The 21,424-nt window shown below is 34.6% G+C and overlaps 1 protein-coding gene across 6 annotated transcripts in view; it reads right to left on the bottom strand.

The window, feature by feature from the left end:
- LOC106881289 (neuroglian) overlaps positions 1 to 21,424 on the bottom strand; it is a 139,766-nt gene that overhangs the window by 46,154 nt on the left and 72,188 nt on the right. For 3 of the 6 annotated variants that reach the window (XM_089352510.1, XM_089352511.1, XM_089352512.1), the window contains exons 4-6: positions 6,200 to 6,286; positions 3,025 to 3,130; positions 813 to 1,192 (exon numbers count right to left, since the gene is read on the bottom strand). In XM_089352510.1, coding sequence (XP_089208636.1) covers positions 813 to 1,192; positions 3,025 to 3,130; positions 6,200 to 6,286 — 573 coding nt within the window. The remainder of the gene's footprint in view (positions 1 to 812; positions 1,193 to 3,024; positions 3,131 to 6,199; positions 6,287 to 21,424) is intronic. The other 3 variants (XM_089352513.1, XM_089352515.1, XM_089352514.1) reach the window with 1 other exon arrangement.

Below are 21,424 nucleotides of genomic sequence, written 5' to 3'. Positions count from 1 at the left end.
ATCGAAGAAAACGGGAAATATATAATTGATTAAAGTTCAGTTTTTGTATGAAAAAAATTACTTTTATTTCACACTAAAAAACCAAAATTACTTTCTTGCCAACCTAATATATATACATATATATATAATATATACAGTCGCTACAAAATAAACAATCAGTTAAAAAAAACAGTTATAAAATTAACAGACAACAAGGAGGATGTGCACAAGGAATGTATTAGCTTGACACTCAGTGAAAAGAGAGAGTCTGATGTTTCAAGCATAGCTCTTTGTTTGAAAGGAGAAAGGGAAAACTTCAAAGAAGGAAAAGAAATCGCCAACAGTTACATTACTGAAGTGACTGGAAGTAGAGAGAGATAGAGAGAGATAGAGAAAGTGTCTTATTTGGAACAGGAGAATGCGAAGATGGTCAGTGTGTGTGTGTGTGTGTGTGTGTGTGTGTATGAGAGTGTGTATGTGCATATGAGTGTGTAGAGGTATATGTATGTGTGTGGGTACATTGGTGTAGCCAAGCGTGATATATATATATATATATATATATATATATATATATATATATATATATATATACATACATACATACATACACATACATACATACATATATATATCAAAGATAAAATTTCAAGTGATATTTGGTCTCAATATTTTAGAGACAATATTTCCACAACTTAGTGATGTTGATATCTGTGAAAGTTCTGTCACAATTACATTTTTTTAATGGGAAGTGGCATAAACCTTAAAATATAAAGATTAGATTTTGTCCTAAAAATGTAATTGAAATGAGAGGTGGTGGCTTTCACAGATCTTACCTTCATAATCCATAGAGATCCTATTATTAAGTTTGATTTGCTTCATTCCACCAGTTCCTGTCTCTAATATACTCCAGCTTATTGTAGGTTTTGGTGTCCCTTTTGGTGGTACACACACTAATTTTACTCTCTCTCCCATTAGGGGTGTCAAATGCCTTGTTTTTTCTTTCAGAAAAGGTGTTAACTCAGCCATATATAATCTTGTGATTATAGATAATGACTTCCCTAATTTAGATGCAGCGACACATTGGTAATCACCAATATCTTCATGACTAGGTTTGTGAACTACTATAGACCCAACTCCAACAAGTTGATTTATTCGGTCTTTGTATTCTGTACTATTGAGATCAATTTTTTTACCATTTTTATACCATGTATACCTGAAAGAGACAAAAGAAAAAATAATATTCCAATATTGTACTTGTACGATGATAATTATCATGATGATTGAAAAAAAAAAGTATTTATAAAATAGGAAGCAAGAGATGAAAATAACCACCTAAACAAACCCCAGTATAACCTAAAGCAATGGTACCTAAACTTTTTTGGGCTGCCATCCCCTTTGCACCCAGGCCACATTCCTAGCACCCCCACCCCATTCACCACCACAAATATAGACCACTTTCTGTAGCAAATTCAAAACATCTGTATTTTACAAATAAAACTTAACCTAACCTTTTTTTTTTTGTTGTTTGGCCACCCCATTATCACCCAACTTTTCTTTTATGCTCCCCACGCCCCAGTGAATCTTTCTACTGCTCCCAAGATGGCAGTATCACCCACTTTGGGAACCTCTGATCTAAATTATAAAATGATAGGCTTTCATTTTCATCAAATCACCTTAACTATAGATTCTGAACTATTACAAAGATGCAAGACAAATCTCTTCTCCAGTGGAGGCATTGTAATTTTCCTAGAAAATCTGGGTAACTTATCCCAACAGCTGAAGCACATAAAAGAAATATGCAGCAGATATAAGCTAACAGTATAAACAAGTGAGCATGTGTGTTTTCTGTGAATATTTGATAAGCAGTTTATATACTCACTTGTTTATAAAAATAACACTATGAAATTAGGTTCTTAAGTCTGTCAGTGGGTATGTTGGTGTAAATGGTAGCACGCTTGTTGCAAAAATAGAGGTGTGTGTTCAAGTCCCATGTATACAGAAAACCCATTTATTTTTCTATTGAGGTCTTATATGCCCCAATATTACACTATTTTCTTTAGTCAATACATGGTAATTGCTTATAAAATATTATTATTATTAACAGTATAAAGTTTAACTATTGCCATTAGCATTTAGTCATTTCAACACATAAGAAGGTTTGTAGAGAGAGATCTAAAATAATTACTTTAATGCTCCAGGATATATATTATTTTTCAGGTGTCACAAATAACAAATATAAGCAAGAACAAAAAGTGAGGAAAGAAACTTCTCAAAACAATAATAAGGTAGTTAATATAATAATCAATTAATTTACTGTGTGATATGTTCCCAGATTTAATGAAAACTCAACTGAATTAGGAAGTATAAACATATACAGAATAATCTTTGAGTTATGTAGGCATCTTTTATCTTTTATTTGTTTCAGTCATTAGACTGTGGCCATGCTGGTGCATCAATTTCAGGAATTTTAATCAAACTAATAGACCCCAGTACTTATTTTCTTTTTAAGCTTGGTACTTATACTATCATTCTCTTTTGCCAAACTGCTAAGTTATGAGGATGTAAACACACCAATACCAGTTGTCATATGGTGGTTGTGGTGGGGACAAACAGACACACACTATTATATATATACACACACACACACACACACAATGAGCTTCATTCAGTTTCCATCTACCAAATACACTCATGAGGCTTTGGTTGACCTGAGGATATTGTAAAAGACAATTATGCAAGATGCCATGCAGTGGAACTGAACCTAGAACCATGTGGTTGGGAAGCAACCTTCTTACCACACAACCATGCCTGCACCTATTTACTTCATTAATCTCTTACCACACAACCATGCCTGTGAATATTAAACCATATCAAAATGGAATATATCAATAAAAAAAAAAAATCAACTCTTATATTGTCAACATTATCAAATAAGTCAGGGGTTATTATGCAGGGGTACAGTTTAATCTAAATATAAGTATTGAGCAGTGGAAACAAGATACATGATAGAACTACAGATTATGATCTATTAGATTCGATACTTACTCAGGAGTTGGTTTACCAGTAGCCATACATGGAAGCTCTAGTGATTGCTTTGAATGGATGAATCCAATTTTATTAGGTTGCTTGGTAATAGATGGTGGGAGATTGGCTGAAAACAGAAGAATATATATTGTCAAATAATTGAAACAATATTGCTTTATTACATTTTCACTGGGCAACAATTAATAACAATAATAATAAGCTAGACTGAAAACAATAAGAAAATTTCGTTTTAGAGATTAAAATACATGATGAATTTATAGAAAAGAAAAGTTTGAGAGAGTTTAAATAATAATGACATTCAATGAATTTATAAAGAGAAAAATAATGCATAGAAAAATGTAAAAATTTTATTTGAAAATACAGGTTGAATTTCACTAATCTGGCAACTTAGGGACTAGATAGGTGTCTGAGTAGCAAATTTTCTAAAACAGTGAAGATAAAAATAAAAAAGGCAAAATAATTCTTATACTTTATTATCATAGTGTATTAGTTTCTTACTTATTTGACATCTTTATTACAAAGTGCTAGTTCTGTAACATTAGTGTATTATGACACAGAAAATACATAGATTGTTAGAAAAATAAAGCTTATGGATGAAGCCCATAAAACATTATATCAAATTTATGAACAAAAGGTAATCATTTATTTAAATTTTACTGTAGATACAATTCTGAAACTTATTTATTTGGGAAGTAGATTGTTTCTACATGAAATCTAAATCAAAGTTGAGTAATATCTGGGATGGTAACGTCCTTACTTTTGATGTTTGCAATCAATTTTATATTATTTTTCTTCATTTCTTAACATGATCCATTGACAATGAACCATATTCCATACACAAGGTTGTTACTGATGTGCCATACGCTAGTATCTTTATTGACACCATTTTATTGTATAGATATAAAGATACTAGCCATATGCTAGTATCTTTATTGACACACAACAAAAGTATGCTAACATCAGGAGGTATATTTAAGAGTAAAATATTAATAAAAAGTCTAAAAAGTTCCTGTTTGTTATCATCAATTACAGTATATACATGAGACAGATGGAAATAACATGGGTTACTGAAGGTGTCACAGCTGGCCAGATAGTGGTCATGCAAACTATAATCACCATCAGATTCAAACAAGTATCCCAGACCATCAAAGCTGCTGGATTAATGAATGCCAGATTAGTGAGGTTCAACTTGTATATTATTTTGAGCCTGGACTAAATTTGTACTTTTACAGATGAAACTTTGTTATCGTGTATGTATCTTTGGGGAAGGTGCATATAAGCATTTTCATTTGTGCTTTTGTAAGCATACTCATTACATGCCACAATGCACAAGATTTTTAGAAAACTTCCTTCTGCTTTTAGTTTTATTTATCCACTTAAATAGTTTTAGTTACTTTACTAATACTTTTAGGTAAAACAGATATGATTAATATAATTAATAATGTTTATCATCATCATCATCGTTTAACGTCCGCTTTCCATGGGTTGGACGATTTAACTGAAGACTGGTGAACCAGATGGCTACACCAGGCTCCAATCTGATTTGGCAGAGTTTCTACAGCTAGATGCCCTTCCTAATGCCAACCACTCCGGGAGTGTAGTGGGTGCTTTTATGGGCCACTGGCACAAAGGCCAGTCAGGAGGTACTGGCAATGGCCATGCTCGAAATGGTAATGAGATAAAAATCCAAGGCTGTGAAAGATTTCAGAACATTTATAAATAGAAGGTCTTACAGCTGTTTCCGGGATATCTTATATATACACATGCAGATATATGACCTACGTTGGACTCCTCATTCACATAATCATCGAACCTGGAGCTTAACTATAATTAATAATGTAAATTTTGGTACTTCACAACTATTGTATAATCATTGCTGTTATACACATTACTTTTGAGTTAGACAACTATCAGAAAATTATTCAATTAACTTTTCATTCTATTAATTCTAAATTTATTTAATTCATTTGACTTCAATTTATAAATATTGCTAACTAGTCTTCTAATTTGTTTCTTTGTAATATAAAGAATTTCATTGAAAATGCAACAATAGGAACCAGAACATTTTCCATATATCTTTTCTGCAGACGATATAGAATATATATGGCATGCCATGAAATATGTATAAGCAAATTGATTTAGAATTTTAACTTAAAGGATTAAAATGATAAATAACAATAAAAAAAAAAGAAAGAAAATAATAGCAAATATTAAACATAAAGCTATAAACTGTTTGGTATTTGTTCTAAGCAATATTTTAAAATATTCCTTTCTACTATAGGCACAAGGCCTGAAATTTTGGTGGGAGGGAATACGTTGAATACATTGATCCTAGTGCTAAACTAGTACTTATTTCATCGACTCTGAAAGGATGAAAGGTAAAGTTGACCGTGGCAAATTTGAACTTAGAACATAAAGATGGACACAATGCATTTTATCTGGTGAGCTAATGATTCTACCAACTTACTGCCTTAATATTTTAAAAATATTAAAATTAATTTTTTATGAAATGAATGATTTTTTTTTTCAAATTAAACTTATTATCTGAATTCAAAACAGTAAAATTCTGAATTAAAAAAATTCTAATTATTTAATACAATGAAGGGTTTCAAGCTCATTTTATTCATATATCATTATAATGACTTCCACCAGACATTTTTGATTAGCGATGATATTGATTTTAAGTTTCAGTTACAATTTCATAATTCAAATGTTAAAATTTAAGTATTATTCCTTACTTTAAATAATACTTAAACGATAAATTTAATTAAAGGAAGAAAAAAATTTTTATAAAGTTACTTTCATGCAAAGGGAAACAATTACATCTTGAGTTATTTCCCTTACAAGCAAAATTATATTTGTGTAAAATCAAGAAACAAATGTCACATTCCGCTTCAATTTCACAAAATAACAATGCATTTCACATGTCGCATGAGATATTTTATTATAGTAGGCATTAGCAAGGCAAAATAATGAAACAAATAGGAAAAATAAACTAAAGTAACACACAAACAACATTGACAACAATGATAATTGTTTACTAGAGTCCAAATTTTTTTATATTCAGACAAATGTGCCAAAACAAAAACTCAATGGGAAGGTAAATAATAACACTGCATGCCCTGTGTATATGAGATATGGGTTGCTAATCATTGTTTCTATGAAAAATACTTACATTCTGCAGTTAATGGTACTATTTGTATATCAGAATGTTCTGATAGATTATTTTCATTTTGATATTTTGTTATTTTTGTACTGATATCTGAAAGAAAGGGATGTGTTTAACACAAATAAATGGACAAGATGGAAATGAAAACAGAGAATGTGAAGATTAAATGAATAAATAAATGAATGAATGTAGATTTGTTTAAAAAACTTTAAGAAGTTTGAGAAGATAAAAATGTTTATCATATTTTCATGTTGGGGTATTTATTCAGTGTCTGAAATAATGAGACCAAATGTTCCAGAAATTTTCTTGAGATGAACTTGTGTTCAAAGAATGAAATACTGGGATAATATAACTCAACCATAAAATGAAAGTGTTGATAATTTCTAATATCTTTAAAGCAAAAATATAATGTCCCGCAGTAGATATGTATGTATACCCAATGAACAACAGTGGAAAATATAGACATTCTTTTAGTGATTGTGATATGATTTTCCAAATTATATTCTCTACAATCTTAGGAGAATTTTCAACAGTAATAGTATTAAAAAATGAAAAAAGGATGTTTTAAGTATTGTTGAGTGAAACATAATGCAAATGTTTTATTGGTATAGGAACCAACAATCTCACAACCTGGAGATCAGAACTTGACAGGCACTCAAGAGTTTGGATGCAATCATGAATAGATAAAATTATCTAATCAGTTTTGATTAGATGCAGCTGACTGTTTTGTTATCTAAGTGGCAGAATTATTGCTGGGGATCGTAGTGACAAGTCAAAGAAATTGTAATCTGTGTTAGCAACAAAGATAGACCACTTTACTTTGATGAATTTAGAGGAGTGATAACATGGGTAGAACTAAGATTTCAATTGGAGGTTGCTGTGCATAGGAGACATTCTCAATTATTAAAATGGACCCACCACTAGTTGTCTACTCACATAAAAGAAAACACCCCAAATTTAATATAAATATTAAATATCAAGGATATTTGAAAGGTGACATGGGGAAGCTTGTCTGAATCTGTTGAAACTCACTCCTACTGGCTATGGAGATGGTTAATATAAAATAACTGTGTAGTAAGTTTTTAATAATCAATATTGTTTAGTGCAATTTATCTCATTCCTAATTCATAAATGACAACATACTTTGTGAATGAGATTTCAATTATGTTAATGTTTCTTATTTCTTCCATATTGCAACAATCATATTGTCTTTGCACATTGGCAAAAGGCCTCAGTTTTGAAGGAGAGGGCAATATTGTTTGACTGAATCAATAAGCTATTAGAGTTTCTCTGTTGAAATGAAGCATACTGGAAGAGCCACTCTAGACAATTAGCAACATACGAAAACTATCGAATTTGTTTTGGAATTTATTTCATGGGGTGTCAAAATTTTCATCACACAACTGCACTCTGGTCACTCATGAAGCTTAATAGTAAGATATTATTGGTATCTATTTTATTTCCAAGCTTTAATATACTTTGTCAAACAACTGTAATATCATTTACTTCCCCAAGATGACAAGTTTTAACAAACTTGAAGAGATACAAGATAGAAGAACCAACATTAAATTTCAGTCTGCACAAGGAGTAGAGATTTATGATGTTCCTGAAATGAAATTTCTGCATGAGGGAGATAGTAGGTAGTACTAGTCAAACATATGAAATGAAAATATGGCTGCAATGAAAAAAAAAAATTTACAATCAAGAGAATGACATTATATGGCTTAGATTCTGCTGCATGTGTAAAATGCTCCTCTCAGTTGTCTCCCTGAGTTCTATTATTGATTCTCTCTCTCTCTCTCTCTCTCTCTCTCTCACGCACACACACACACGCACAAAAACTTAATTTGTTTAGGGCAAATACCTCAGAATGCACTCTTAAAAGATCCTATGCTTCTTGTTGTTGGCTACCACCTGTACATTAATAAAGCCTATAAATTACCATCCGCAAGTCATTATTGTCATTATATAGGGAGAATTCACAAAAAAACAAAAGACGAAGACAGGTGGTGTAGACAACAAGCAGATGTATTAGTTTAACGCTCAGGAAGTGAAAAAGTCATTAACGTTTCGAGCCTACACTCTTCCACAGAAAGAAACACAGAAAGAGACAAGAAGAGAAAATAAAGAATGTGTAGTGGCTAGTGATCTATTATGGCAAATGCCGGACAGAGGGGTCACACAAGAGAGCTAGGAAGAAGGGGAGATAATAAAGTGGTGGTGATCCCAAAATGAAGGTGCGCATGTGTGTGTATAAGAGAGCATGTATGTGTGTGTCGAAGAGGAGAGAAGGAAAGTAGGAGTGAAGAGAGGAAGTAGCAGCCAGAGCAAGAGAGGAGAGGTGGGTGGAGGAAGTAGGTGTGAGAGGGAGAGAGGAGGAGGGTTAGATGAAGAGGGGAAGAGAGTTGAGCCCATGTGGCATAAAGGAGCAAAGAGAGAAGATTAATCCTTGTTCACGGTGAAAATGGGAGTCTGGATGGCCCCTGTGCAAGGACAATCTGAACATAGACAGGTGCTGCAAAGAGTGACCGGTAGAGCGGAAATGGTGTGGGACCAGGGTGTCATTGCTGAGTCGGATGTCTTGTAGGTGTTCTGCGAACCAGTCAGCCAAGTGGCGTCCCATTTGCCCGATGTATAGAGAAGGGCAGAGAGAGCAGGTGATGACATTGATTAAAGTGCAGGTGAAGGAGTCAGTGATATGATAGGGTCAATGATGGGTGCTGGTGAGGAGGGTGGTGTTGGAGAGGTAAGGGCAAGTGTGGCAGTGTGGGTGAGAGCAGGGGAACGAGCTGGGTTGGGAGGTTGGGTTAGAGAAGAAGCTGTGGACCAAGAGGTCTCATAGGTTGTGGGCTCGTTTGAAGGAGGAGAGGGGTTGGTTAGGGAAGATGTGTGAAGTGGAGGGGTCAGACTGGAGTCACAGGAAGGCTTGAAGAATGGTGCGTTGGTGAGGTAGGGTGGTGGGGTGGTAGGTGAAGGGAATGGTGAGATGGTGGGGCTGGTGCAGGGGAGAGAGCAGATGCACAGACTATGGAACGTGCTCTGGCAAGGGTGGTGTAGATAGTGGTGAGAGGATATCCACGTAGGATGAAGTGGCGAGTCATGGTCGTCACTGCAGCGCCTGCGTAGATGGAGGAATTGGGAATAGGGGATGAAAGGCTTGGTGTGTTTAGGGTGGGAGGAGGAAAAGTTGAGGTATGAGTGTGAGTCTGTGTGTTTGTAGTGGATGGAGGTGGTGAGAGTGGAGTGATGAATGTTGACCGAAATGTCAAGAAAGGAGACAGAGGTGTCAGAGATAGTGCAGGAGAAGTGGAGGGCAGGATGGAAAGATTTAACAAAAGAGAGGAAAGAGTCTAGATGTTTGCAGGAGAGTGATGTCGCACCAATACAGTCATCAATATAACAACCATATAGTTCAGGAGTGGGGCCAGTGAAACTTGAGAATATTTGGGCCTCAACGTAGCCAATGAACAGGTTCGCATAGTTGGGGGCGTCAGTATATATCTATCTCTCTCTCTATATATATGTATACACACAATTAAAGATTGGAATTTTTGGTAATATCTTTAATTATTTAATTATGATTGTTTGCTTACAGCTCCGCATACTGTGAGAAATACATTTCATGAATATAATAATAATATATTTCTTTTTATGTAAATCATGTGAATTTCTTCAGTCTGTGATCTTATTTATATTCATATTAATACTAGTTTCAAATTTTGGCCAAAGCCAACAATTTTGGGGGAGGAAGTAAGTTGATTACATCAACCCCAGTGTTCATCTGGTATATATTTTATCAACCCTGAAAGGATGAAAGGCAAAGTCAACCCTAGTGGCATTTGAACTCAGAATGTAAAGTTGGAAGAAATGTCACTAAGCATTTTCTATGGTGTGGTAATGATTCTACCAGCTTGCTACCTTTAATATTCACATCAATATTAATATATATTCATGAAGTGCATTTCCCATGTTGTTTAGAAATGACCATAATTAAAGAATTAAAGGCAATACCATAAATTCCAGTCTTTAAGTTAATGTATTTGTACTCAGTGATTAATCAACTTCACCTGGAATTTCAGCTTGTACAGATAGTTTTCTTCCTTAAGATAAACTATCTATGGATATTCACTTTGATAGCTAGTGTTCACAGAAATGCTTAGAGAAGATTCAGCTTGGATTTTAATCTCCTTTATCTGATATATATATAAACAAACAAAAGTATAGCTTATGTAGTTGCAAGCAAACATAGAGACTTTCTTAAAACCTTCCTGACCTTTGACTAAGTAGAACATTCAAGATGTTTCAGCTGGAGGAGGAGAGGACTACAGCAATCATTTTCAGCTGAGTAGACTAACTGGAACAATATGAAGGCACTACATAGTGCCTTGCTCAAGGAGAAAATATGCCACCTGCTTCAGGAATCAAACCCATGATCTAATGATCTTGAGCTCAACTCTCTAACTAGTAGGACACACACACACACACCTGTGCACACAAAATTAATGTAGGCCAGTCCAATGGCCTGTTTGGACCAATCTTAATAAACTACTGCATTTTATGTTTGCTTTGAGTACTTCTCTAAATCACAATTTAGCAGCATATGCACAATGTATGTGTATGTTTTATATATATATATATATATATATATATATATATATATATATATATATACACACACACACACACACACACACACACAGAGGATGCAGTGAATAAATTGTCGTCTAAATTATGCAAAAATGAAAATAACATGGACATCTCATTTTAACAGATATATTTACCAAAATTATATAAAAATATCTTGAAATACTAAAGAGTAAATTTATTCAATAAAATCGCTGTTTGCTTCAACCACAGTCTCCAGACAACTTCTGAATCTCCTGCAACTCTTCTGGATGATGATCTTGTTAAAGTTGGTGAATGCTGCTGTAATCCTTGCCTTCAGTTCATCTTTGGTGTCACAAGGAGTTTTGTTGGTCTCTCACTCAACTATGCCCCACACATAATAATCTAGGGGTTTAGGTGGCCAGATGTTTGGGGTGGTGTGGTTGCAGAAATTGTCTGGGTTCTCCTGCTTGTGTGGCATGGTACAGAGTCCTGTTGCCAGACATAGGATCTTCCAGCAGTCACTCTTTTGACTCAGGCCAGCACTACCCCCTCCAGGCACTTGATGTAGGCTTCTGTGTTGAGTCTGAGGTCGTGTGGGAAGATGATGTTGACTGGATGTTTTTATTTTTATCATTCTCGGTACATGTTTTGGGGACATGACAAGCCAATGGTTGTTCTGGGTGTTCACTGAATCTTGGACATTTACCCCACCCATGGACAATAACCCCAAGGACAATTACTGAGGACATCAGATAATGATTTAAAACTTCTTAATATATTAGAGAGGGGGTAATTAACCAAAGGTCTTGGGGGTAGTTGTTGTCAGGGGGAAATTGTCCTATAGGGGGTAATTATCCTGATACGGTGTTCACCATCTGATCCTGGCAGAGATTTTTCTTGTCTGAGAAAAACCAAAGCATGTTCAGTTGGAAAGAATGCTAGTTTGTTCAAAAGCTTCTTAGCATGGTTTTACCTCTTGTCCTTGATGACTTGGGATAAAAATTGGCCCTTTCTCATCGTGTATGAAGAATACTGAATGTCTTCATGCACTACCTGCCTGATAAGAAACTCAGACACTCCCATGTCCCTGGCAATGGACCTGATTGACTTGGAGAGATCATTGTCAATCATGGCCTGGATCTCACCAACAAATTCAAGAGTTCTTTTCTTATCAGAATGATCAGAGTGAGTTTTCTGAGATACTGTACCCTCCTAATCACCATTAGACTCATCCAAACTCTTTCCAAATCCTCTGCACTGTCCTCAGATTGACACCCAAACACTCTGAAATGTTCGTATTGGAGCTTCTGTTGCAAATGCCAAACAGTATGGCATGTGTTTCCAAATTTCTGGCAGAGTGAATTGCATCATGGTGTTGTTTTTCTCACAGACGGTACCCAACTGACCCTACTATACAGTGTAGTTGACAAAATCAAAAACAAACAATGTGCATGCATGAAATTAAAAATTGTATGTATGTATGCTAGTTATACACACTATATACATACAGGCCAGATGGAAGTGATCTTGAGGATGTAATGAAATGAATCTGATTTGAAAATGAATAATAATAATGCTCCGTCTTTCTCTCACAAGGAAGTGTTTATAGGAGGAGGAGAACAAGAGTTTACATAGAAATATGTGTTGAGGGCAGCAAAGCACTGTTCGCTGCTTGAATCTAGCTGTCAGTAAAAACATGGGGAAAGAATGTAGAATACCAAACTATAAAAGTATGTATAAGGCAAGAAAGGAGAGAAGGATAAAAGAATGCAATAACTTATATGCCTGACACTGGTCAAAGAAACTAAACATCAGGTTTAACTAGTGATAAGAAAAGCCAACAGTAGCTGGTTTATCAATATCGCTATAATGTTTTGAAACAACCCATACAGATTAGATGAGAGTTAGTAAGGACAAGGGGAACTATAGAATTTCCAGTTGCAATTAATGACATACTGAAGATAAATAGGTTTGTACAGAGAGGTTATCCCCAAATCTAGGTATTCTCAAGTGGGGGGAGGAATTGAAAAGGAGGTGGGCAAATTGCCTATAATTAAAGTTTTAAACTTGTCCAATACTATGGAAAAGCAAAGAAGAATTTTATGAATGTAAATTCCATTTTGTTTTCTCAATGAGAAAACAAAGAAGTAATTTTTCACTATTTTTTTTTTTTTTTGGTGGCAGGGTAGTATTTGTCAGTGGTCCAATCACCTGGAGGGCAATACCATTATTAATGAAAACAAAAGTAAATGATACTTGCATGAGAAAGGAACTCACAATGGTTTCGAAAAACAGACCACATTATGGAAGTGGTAGAAAGTGTTTTAAAGTTGGATTATATATGATTAGCTTGGACAATCAGACACCATGCTATCTCATAGAATAACTATCAAAGAACATGTGACTATCAGGTTACATTTGGCTTTTACTGAATGTAACTGCAAGTTTGCATTTTATGGCAATATTAGGGATTAATGAAAGTGGTTCATGCTATATATGATCAATATAAGGTATTTAGTGTGTATATATGCTATCCATTAAGGATAAAGCTCTGAGAAACAACTCTTCTACATTTCTTTCTAAAACTCATTTCTTTTAATTTTTGCAGATGTTTGCAGGAAGGTATATAGCAAATTGGAGCAAATACCAGTTTATATATTCCTATACAAAGTAATCGAAAAGATAGATTGTGTTGTTAGGTATGTAGAAAAAAATATTGTGAACACACACACACACTTAAAATTTTTGAGAAATTCATGTGTATGTATGTATGTATGTATGTGTGTGTGTGGGGGGGGGGAGGGTCTGTTAAAGTTCACTTGAAGGCAAAGTAGTACAGAATGATGTTAACATTCCAATTTTAATAAATTGGAACTTATAGGTAAGTTAAATTCATGAAGCTGATTTATTTATATACTGAAAATACTGAAAGTTGAATTTCCAAAACTTAATGAACCAATGTTAAGGGAAATGTTACTCTTAAAAGCAATTACGGGTCAAGGAAATTTTACATTTTACATCTGTAAAATTTCTCACTTCTCAAATCATCTTCACCCTCCTCATTTTACATCATCACTTCTCATGTTTCTTTAAATCTTCCACAGATCCCTTCCACTTTGAGTGCTCAGCTTTACCCAACTGTCATCCCCCAAATGTTCATACCAAATCAGTTTTACGTACTGCATCTGATTTGTCATATACCCAATTTTCCTCTCACCTCATTTCTGCTCTACTGTTTATGCAAACATTACAATTTTCAGCCTTTACACATCCTCCACATACAGTGCCTGTTTCATTATTATGTGTACGTTATACATAAGCATCAAACAATCTGACTTTCATGTCTACTGCTGTCAATGATCTCTTCAGTAGCCTTTCACCCGGCTAACATCCATATCAATTGCCCCTCTGTCTCTTGTCACTTGTATCTCACATCTCTATTACACATCTGCCTATGTCAATGTCACTCAGGTTCCTTTTCCTCATGACTTTATCTCTCATGCTCTTGCTACCTGCACTCATTTATCTATTACACATCTTCCACTCCCGCCTCCTCTTATCAATCACACAATGCTGTTAGAATGACTAAGGAAAGCAGTGGTTCTTTCTTCGATTTGCCACACATTGCACTCCCTCACTCTTACCTTTGTTGCTTGTCTTCTGTTAGCCATACATTATATTTATGCCCATGTTTTTATTGTTCATCTATTGCTTGCCATACATTGCATCTCTTCTGTAGACCAGTCAGGATGCAACTACATCTATTTTGATCCTTTTCTTTCATACTGCTCACTGGTGTAGGACTTACCTATATTCCAATTACCATGCCACTATCTTCAACACTCAATCCCTCATACCCTTTTCATTGCCAATGCATAGATGGTCATATTGGACTGCTTGTGTCCAGTTCACTCTGTGTTCAACCTCCTTCCTATACAGCTTGTCGTTATCCTATGTTAAACTCTTATTACTTTTATCCAATACAACTTGAACTTCTGGATCTTTAGTTTTGTCAAGGGCATAACATCTCTGTAGTGCTAGCAGCACAAAAAGCACCCAGTATAATCTGTAAAGTTGTTAGTGTTAGGAAGTGCATTCAGCTGTAGCAACTGAGCCAAAATGAAATATAAGATGAGATGCCCTCAACTTGACAAGGTGCCATCTTGTCATCTCAAAATACATATCTTCTATCTCACATCCCTCTTACTCCTATCAGTGATGCTTTTATCACTAATGCTTCTCACTCTGTAAAGGTGGAGAGGCAAGCAGAGACATGGAGTTATGAGGTCCCTATAGTTGTGTAAAGACATGGTCACTTCTTTAATGCTGGTGTATTTAGTATACCCTGTAAAGTGCGAGGTTGTGAGAAGTCTTTAGTCTTGTCAAGGGCATAACATCTCTGTAGTGCTGGTGGCACATAAAAAGCACCTAGTATAATCTGTAAAGTTGTTGGTGTTAGGAAGTGCATTCAGCTGTAGCAACTGAGCCAAAATGAAATATAAGATGAGATGCCCTCAACTTGTCAAGGTAAACAGACACATGCAACCAATGTCAGCATGGATAGAGGAAATAAAACAATGATGATGAAGATGACAACAATGATGTTGATGATGATAAGATGGTAGTGATGTTTAACACCAACCTGTAATTGCTCTGTATATATATTTTTTACAACACATTATTCACTAGGCTGGAATGATAAAGGAATTAATTTCTGGTGAATATTCTCTATCTATTTATATGTTTATATTTACTAATGCAGCCATTTGTGGGAGTGTCAGTCTCTTTGTACCTACTTCTTTCTTCCTATCTATATATCTCACTTTACATTTTATATACCTCTCTATTTATATGTACTTTTATGTGTATGTGTGTATAAGTGTATATGTGCATACACACACATGCTTATCTAATCTATGTAACTCTGTTTATAAGCCTATCAAACTGTCTGTCTTACTATAAATACCTTCATGTCTGTCTCTTTTTTTTGTATATCAATCATCCTGTTTTTCTACCAATCTGCAGACATGTCCACATGCACATTCACCACACATAAATACACTCATGTCAGTAACGCCCAAATGCATACAGGCACACACACAAACATACATGGATTTCCACATGAACATACAAATCTATATATATAATTGTATATATCCATGTATATTCATGCACTTGCACATTCATATACACACATGTGCATATACACATATACATTAACATATTTTTTTTTTGTTTCACTCATTAGACTGTGGCCATGCAAGGGCACCGCCTTGAAGGATTTTAGTCTAATAACTAATAAGACACAAGTACTTATTTTATTGGTTTCTTTTGCTGAACTGCTACGTTATGGAGATGTAAACACATCAACACCAGTTGTCAAGTGGTATTAGGGGACAAACACAGACACAAAGATACACACACAGATACACACACACACACACACACACATATATATAATGGGCTTCTTTCAGCTTCCTTTTACAAAATCCACTCACAAAGTGCTGGTCAGCCTGAGGCTATTGTAGAAGATGCTTGTCGAAAGTGCCACACAGTGGGACTGAATCTGGAATCATGTGGTTGGGAAGCAAACTTCTTACCACACAGCCACACCGTACCTATATTTATATTAAGAGTTTGTAACTTAAATCTACATTCTTCAAAAAGTTTCACAGATGTAAGATCACATGTTCATTCAGATGCTGCCAAGTTAAGTGACAAGACAGCCACAAGTCCTAAAGATGGCTGTTAGTTATTAGATGACGTGTGCAATTTGTTCTTATTATACACCTGTGCGTACACACATATGTAAATAATATAATTTACTGAATAAATCCCAGTACTTATTTTACTGTCCTTGAAGGGATAAGAGTTAAAGATAGCAGCAGAGGATTTGATCTCAATACTAAATATTGTAAAATTATTTGTTATTCTATCATATCTACTACTTAACCACCTTTATAAAGAATGCTAATACTAAATCTATACTGTTTCAAAGTGCATGCAACAACATATTAATACATTCAAACAGTGATTAGGTGTTGCTCTTGTCTATTTTAACAGTTTAAACATTCACATGCTTTACTAATATATATGACTAACAAGTGTCAAATAACCTTCTATCATTGGAATAAACATTGAAAAATGTAGTCCTAGAAAAGATGGTTACAACTGGGATGCATTTAATTACAGATCTACATGATCAAGCTTGACCTGGGGCTAAATAACAACAACCTAGAGATGTTTTGCAAGATCTGTTTTAAAGCCAACTATCTGTAAGCAAGTTTAATAATGTGTCTGTTGACAGCATGCAATGGTTTTTGCAGGATTTGAATTTATGCACAATGGTCAGTAAACAAGTAACTTAACCACTTGGTCATCACACTTCTTCAAATATTTTTTTTTTTTGTCTTTAGTCTGTTACTAAATGAATAGGCTTAGTCTAATAACAGTTTAACTTTTTCTATTCTAATGCTGTGACTATACCTTTGTTGAAATAGGGTTGATGAAGAGAGTTGCTTTTAAAAAAATGACAACAAATTAAGCTAAACTGATATAAAATAAAAATTTCAAACTTTGATATTCAAATCTTTAAGTGTAAAGAAAATAGAGTGCTCAATATTGTAAGTAAAGGGATATAAATTATTGGAAGCATAGAAAAGTAAACATTGATGAGAAAACAGAGTTTGTTTTTTTAAAAGCAAGATGTGTTTCAAGAGGCATGTGGCATTTTTCATGTTTATTAAATGTATAAATATGCTGATAAAAATGAATTTTAAAGCAATTCTCAGTCAGGCTGATGTAACTTCTGAGTGCACTGTTATTGCTGGCTTGAACTTAAACAGAATAGATTAGAGATTCAAAAGACAGTTATTGTTTAGGGTGCAATTGCTTGTAGCAATGTAGTTGTCAGCTAGAAAATGGACTGTTGTATCAATAGTTGGAAAGATTACTGAAATTAAAATAGTAAATGGAGCTAGCAAAATTTTTACAAGAGTAAATTACTTCAATTGTAATTTTGTTAAGAAGTTTATAGCTTTATTGTATCTGTGATTCACTGAGAAAGGAAAAGGTTTTAAGTTTAAGGAGTTCTTGGTAATGTGGGAACAAATGTTTCGACTGTATATTGGATTATATCATAAGTATTTCTTGGATTACTTTTACACTTGGAAACATTAGAGTGAACCATATATTGTTATTTTATCCCTAAAACTACTTTTACAAGGTACCCCATTATAACAATGAGAAAGATTAATGAATGTGGCCTCATCTAAAGATAATGAAGATGTTTATTAACCAGTGGTGGGGACTAAATTTATATGAATAATAGAGGAAAGTTTGAATCCTTATATTTTTTATTTGGTTTCAGTATAGGTAAAATTTATGCCTTTTGGATAGTTTAACCAGGGCTGGTAAGCTGAGGGGGTGCACCAGACACCAGTCTGATTAGGCATGGTTTCTATGGTTGGATGCCCTTTTTAACACCAACCACTCCAAGAGAGTAAGGGGTGCTGTTATGTGCCACCAGCATGGCTGCCAGTTGCGTGACATCAGTATCTGTCATGACTATGATTTCACTTGGCTTGATGGGTCTTCTACTCCAGCACAACATATTTCCAAAGGTCTTGGTCATTTATCATTGCCTCTGTGGGGCCTAACACTCGAAAAGTATTTTTTACTGTTGTAGTTGGGCTGCTGTAGTTGGAAAGTCATGTGACACTGACATTGGTCATGACTATGATTTCACTTGATTTGATGGATCTTCTCAAGTATGGCATATTGCCAAATGTCTCAGTCACTAGTTATTGCCTCAATGAGACCTAATGTTCAAAGATCATGCTTCACCACCTTGTCCCATGTCTTCCTGAGTCTACCTCTTCCATAGTTAGAAATCAGCACTTCTTTACACAGCTGTCCTTGTCTATATGTATGACATGACCATACCAGCATAGCTGTGTCTTTTGCATACCACATCTGATGCCTCTTATGCCCAACTTTTCTCTCAAGATGCTTACACTCTGTTGTACATGCACACTGACATTGCACATCCAGCGAAGCATGCTAGCTTCATTTTTTACAAGCCTATGCATGTCCTTGGTGGTCACAGCCCATGTTTCACTGCTGTGTAGCATAGCTGTTCACACACAAGCATCATACAATCTGCCTTTCACTCTGAGGGAGAGGCCTTTTGTTGCCAACAGAGGTAGGATCTCTCTGAACTTTGCCTAGCCTATTCTTTTTCTCACAGCTATGCTCTTGGAGCATCCACCTCCGCTAATGACTTGGTCACCTAGATAACAGAAGCTGTCAACTACCTCTAGCTTACCTCACTGGCATTTGATAGAGTCTATTTTCTGTACATTTTTAGTGTTTATTGTACCTGTGCACCTTCCACACACAAAGACTATTTTCCCAGTTAACCTTCCACTGATATTGCTTCATTTCTTATAGCTTGCATCGGGTACTGCTAGGTTAACTCTAAGGTCCTTCAATTCTTGACCTTGCTTCCACACTTGAAATTTCTTCTCTAGTTCTGGTAGTGATTCAGCTATAAGAACAAGATCATCAGCATAGAGGAGCTCCCAGGGGCAGCTCCTCTTAAATTTCTCTGTTATTGCCTGGAGGACTATGATGAACAAGAGGGGGCTGAAGACTGATCCTTGGTGAACCCCTACTTGTATCCTGAATTCATCGCTTCATTCCTTGCCAACCCTGACCTTACTGACTGCATCCTTGTACAGCTCTCACCATCGCTCTTCTATACCTAGTTTCCACATTGACCACCAGATAAGGGATCAGGTAACTCTATGAAAAGCTTTCTCCATGTCAACAAAAGCCAAGTACAGAGGTTTATCTTTGGCTTGGTACTTCTCCTACAGCCAGAAATATAGCATCAATGGTGCTTCTCCCAAGACTGCAAGGTCATCATCTGTGAATAAACTTCTTTGCATAGTAGAAAATCTTTTATGAAATGTTTCAGAATATAAATTCCAATCATTTCACATAATTCAGTTCCACTGTGTTACCCCATAGGAACACCAAACTATTTGCTGCTATTTCTTTTAAACCCAGGATTATTTATTGAAAAGCAGGAGGCATTTCTTTGCATGCATAATAATCATAATACCAGATTCAATGACTGATGTGATGTTAATGACAAAATTTAAGGTTTTGTAGAGGAGATTAGTTAAGAATGACAGAATCGATATCAAGTTGCTTGTATTTGCAATGTTGTCTATCTTTATTATTACTAACTTATTTGATTATGGATTTACTGCTCTTTAATGGGAGAAATAGCATTTCTTCTGTTACAAGTATACTATAATATAGAATGTACTTACAACTGTACCTAATTTGGTTTTGTCAGGGTTGATTAACCTATGTTTTGCATTGCTGGTCAAATTAGGCATGTCATCTTTAAATGTAGTATATGGTATGTCTGGAACTAAATATTCTACTCTGTCATCTACTCTGTCTTTGGTGTCAAGGTTTATAGAGTTATGGCTAAAGCCATAATCTTTGTAAATGATAGTTATGCTATTGAATAATAGTTTGTACTGTGTATTTTTGTTTGCACCATAAAGAATTAAAAAAATTTAGTTGTGATATTAAATTCTTTATTAATTCTTTATTTCTTTTGGAAAACTGTTGTGGATTTTTCTTAAGCTTAACCTTTTTTACCAAGTTAAAAAGGTATGCTTCAAGTGATTCTAGTTCTTAATTTGTTGAAGGACATTCCCTTGTTCTAAACTACAACTTCCAGGGTAACTTTGTCAAAAAATATACATATTATCTCATTCATATAAAATATCCTGAGTTTTCAATAACACATTTTAGTTAGTAGTTTTTGGATCAATAAAATGACATGAACATGTAAGTGTAAACAAGATGAAAAGAGAGTACTCAATTCTGAAAGTAGGTCCTAAAATTTACTAGGGGTTAAAAATTCACTAACACTACTTTGAGTTCCTTGATGCTAATTTTTGAATATTTATGAAAAATAGAATATGGTATTTCATATAGAACTAGAACACACACACATCACTGTATTGTCCAGACTATCAGGTGTTGTTATACATTGCTGGTAACAATTCATTTCCTTGCATTGTTGTAACTTTTAGATGATGCCATCCCATCTTGCTGGATTGGTCAGCAGGCCTATATATATATATATATATATATATATATATATATATATATATATATATATATATATATATATAATTAGAGGTTGTATTAACCTCATGAAACGATGGTTTCATCCAAGGAAATACTGGTTCAATACCTAGTATTTTGGGGGAATGAATTTCCTTAAAATAATAGGTGTGTATAAAAACATATAGCTTATATTCATTTAAAGGAAGAAGAAAATGGAGACTGGGAAGTTAATAATTATTTATTATTAACAGCAAATTGGTCATCTTCACTTAGAGTCGTTTCTATTAATACTCAATAAACATTATGCGACATGTGCATATTATCAGAGGAAAAGATTTACCTTTGGAGACTATATGTGTGTTTGTGAATTTATTTTAGCAGACTAAAATGAATTCACAATAATTCAGTTCCACTGTATCACCCCATAGGAACACCAATTTTAGTCTGTTAAAATGAATTCACAAA

This window comes from Octopus bimaculoides, chromosome 5 (assembly GCF_046866305.1).
Source record: "Octopus bimaculoides isolate indiv1 chromosome 5, ASM4686630v1, whole genome shotgun sequence".
NCBI lineage: Eukaryota > Metazoa > Mollusca > Cephalopoda > Octopoda > Octopodidae > Octopus > Octopus bimaculoides.
Note: the sequence above shows the minus strand (reverse complement) of the source record. Positions and strands in the feature narration are given on the sequence as shown.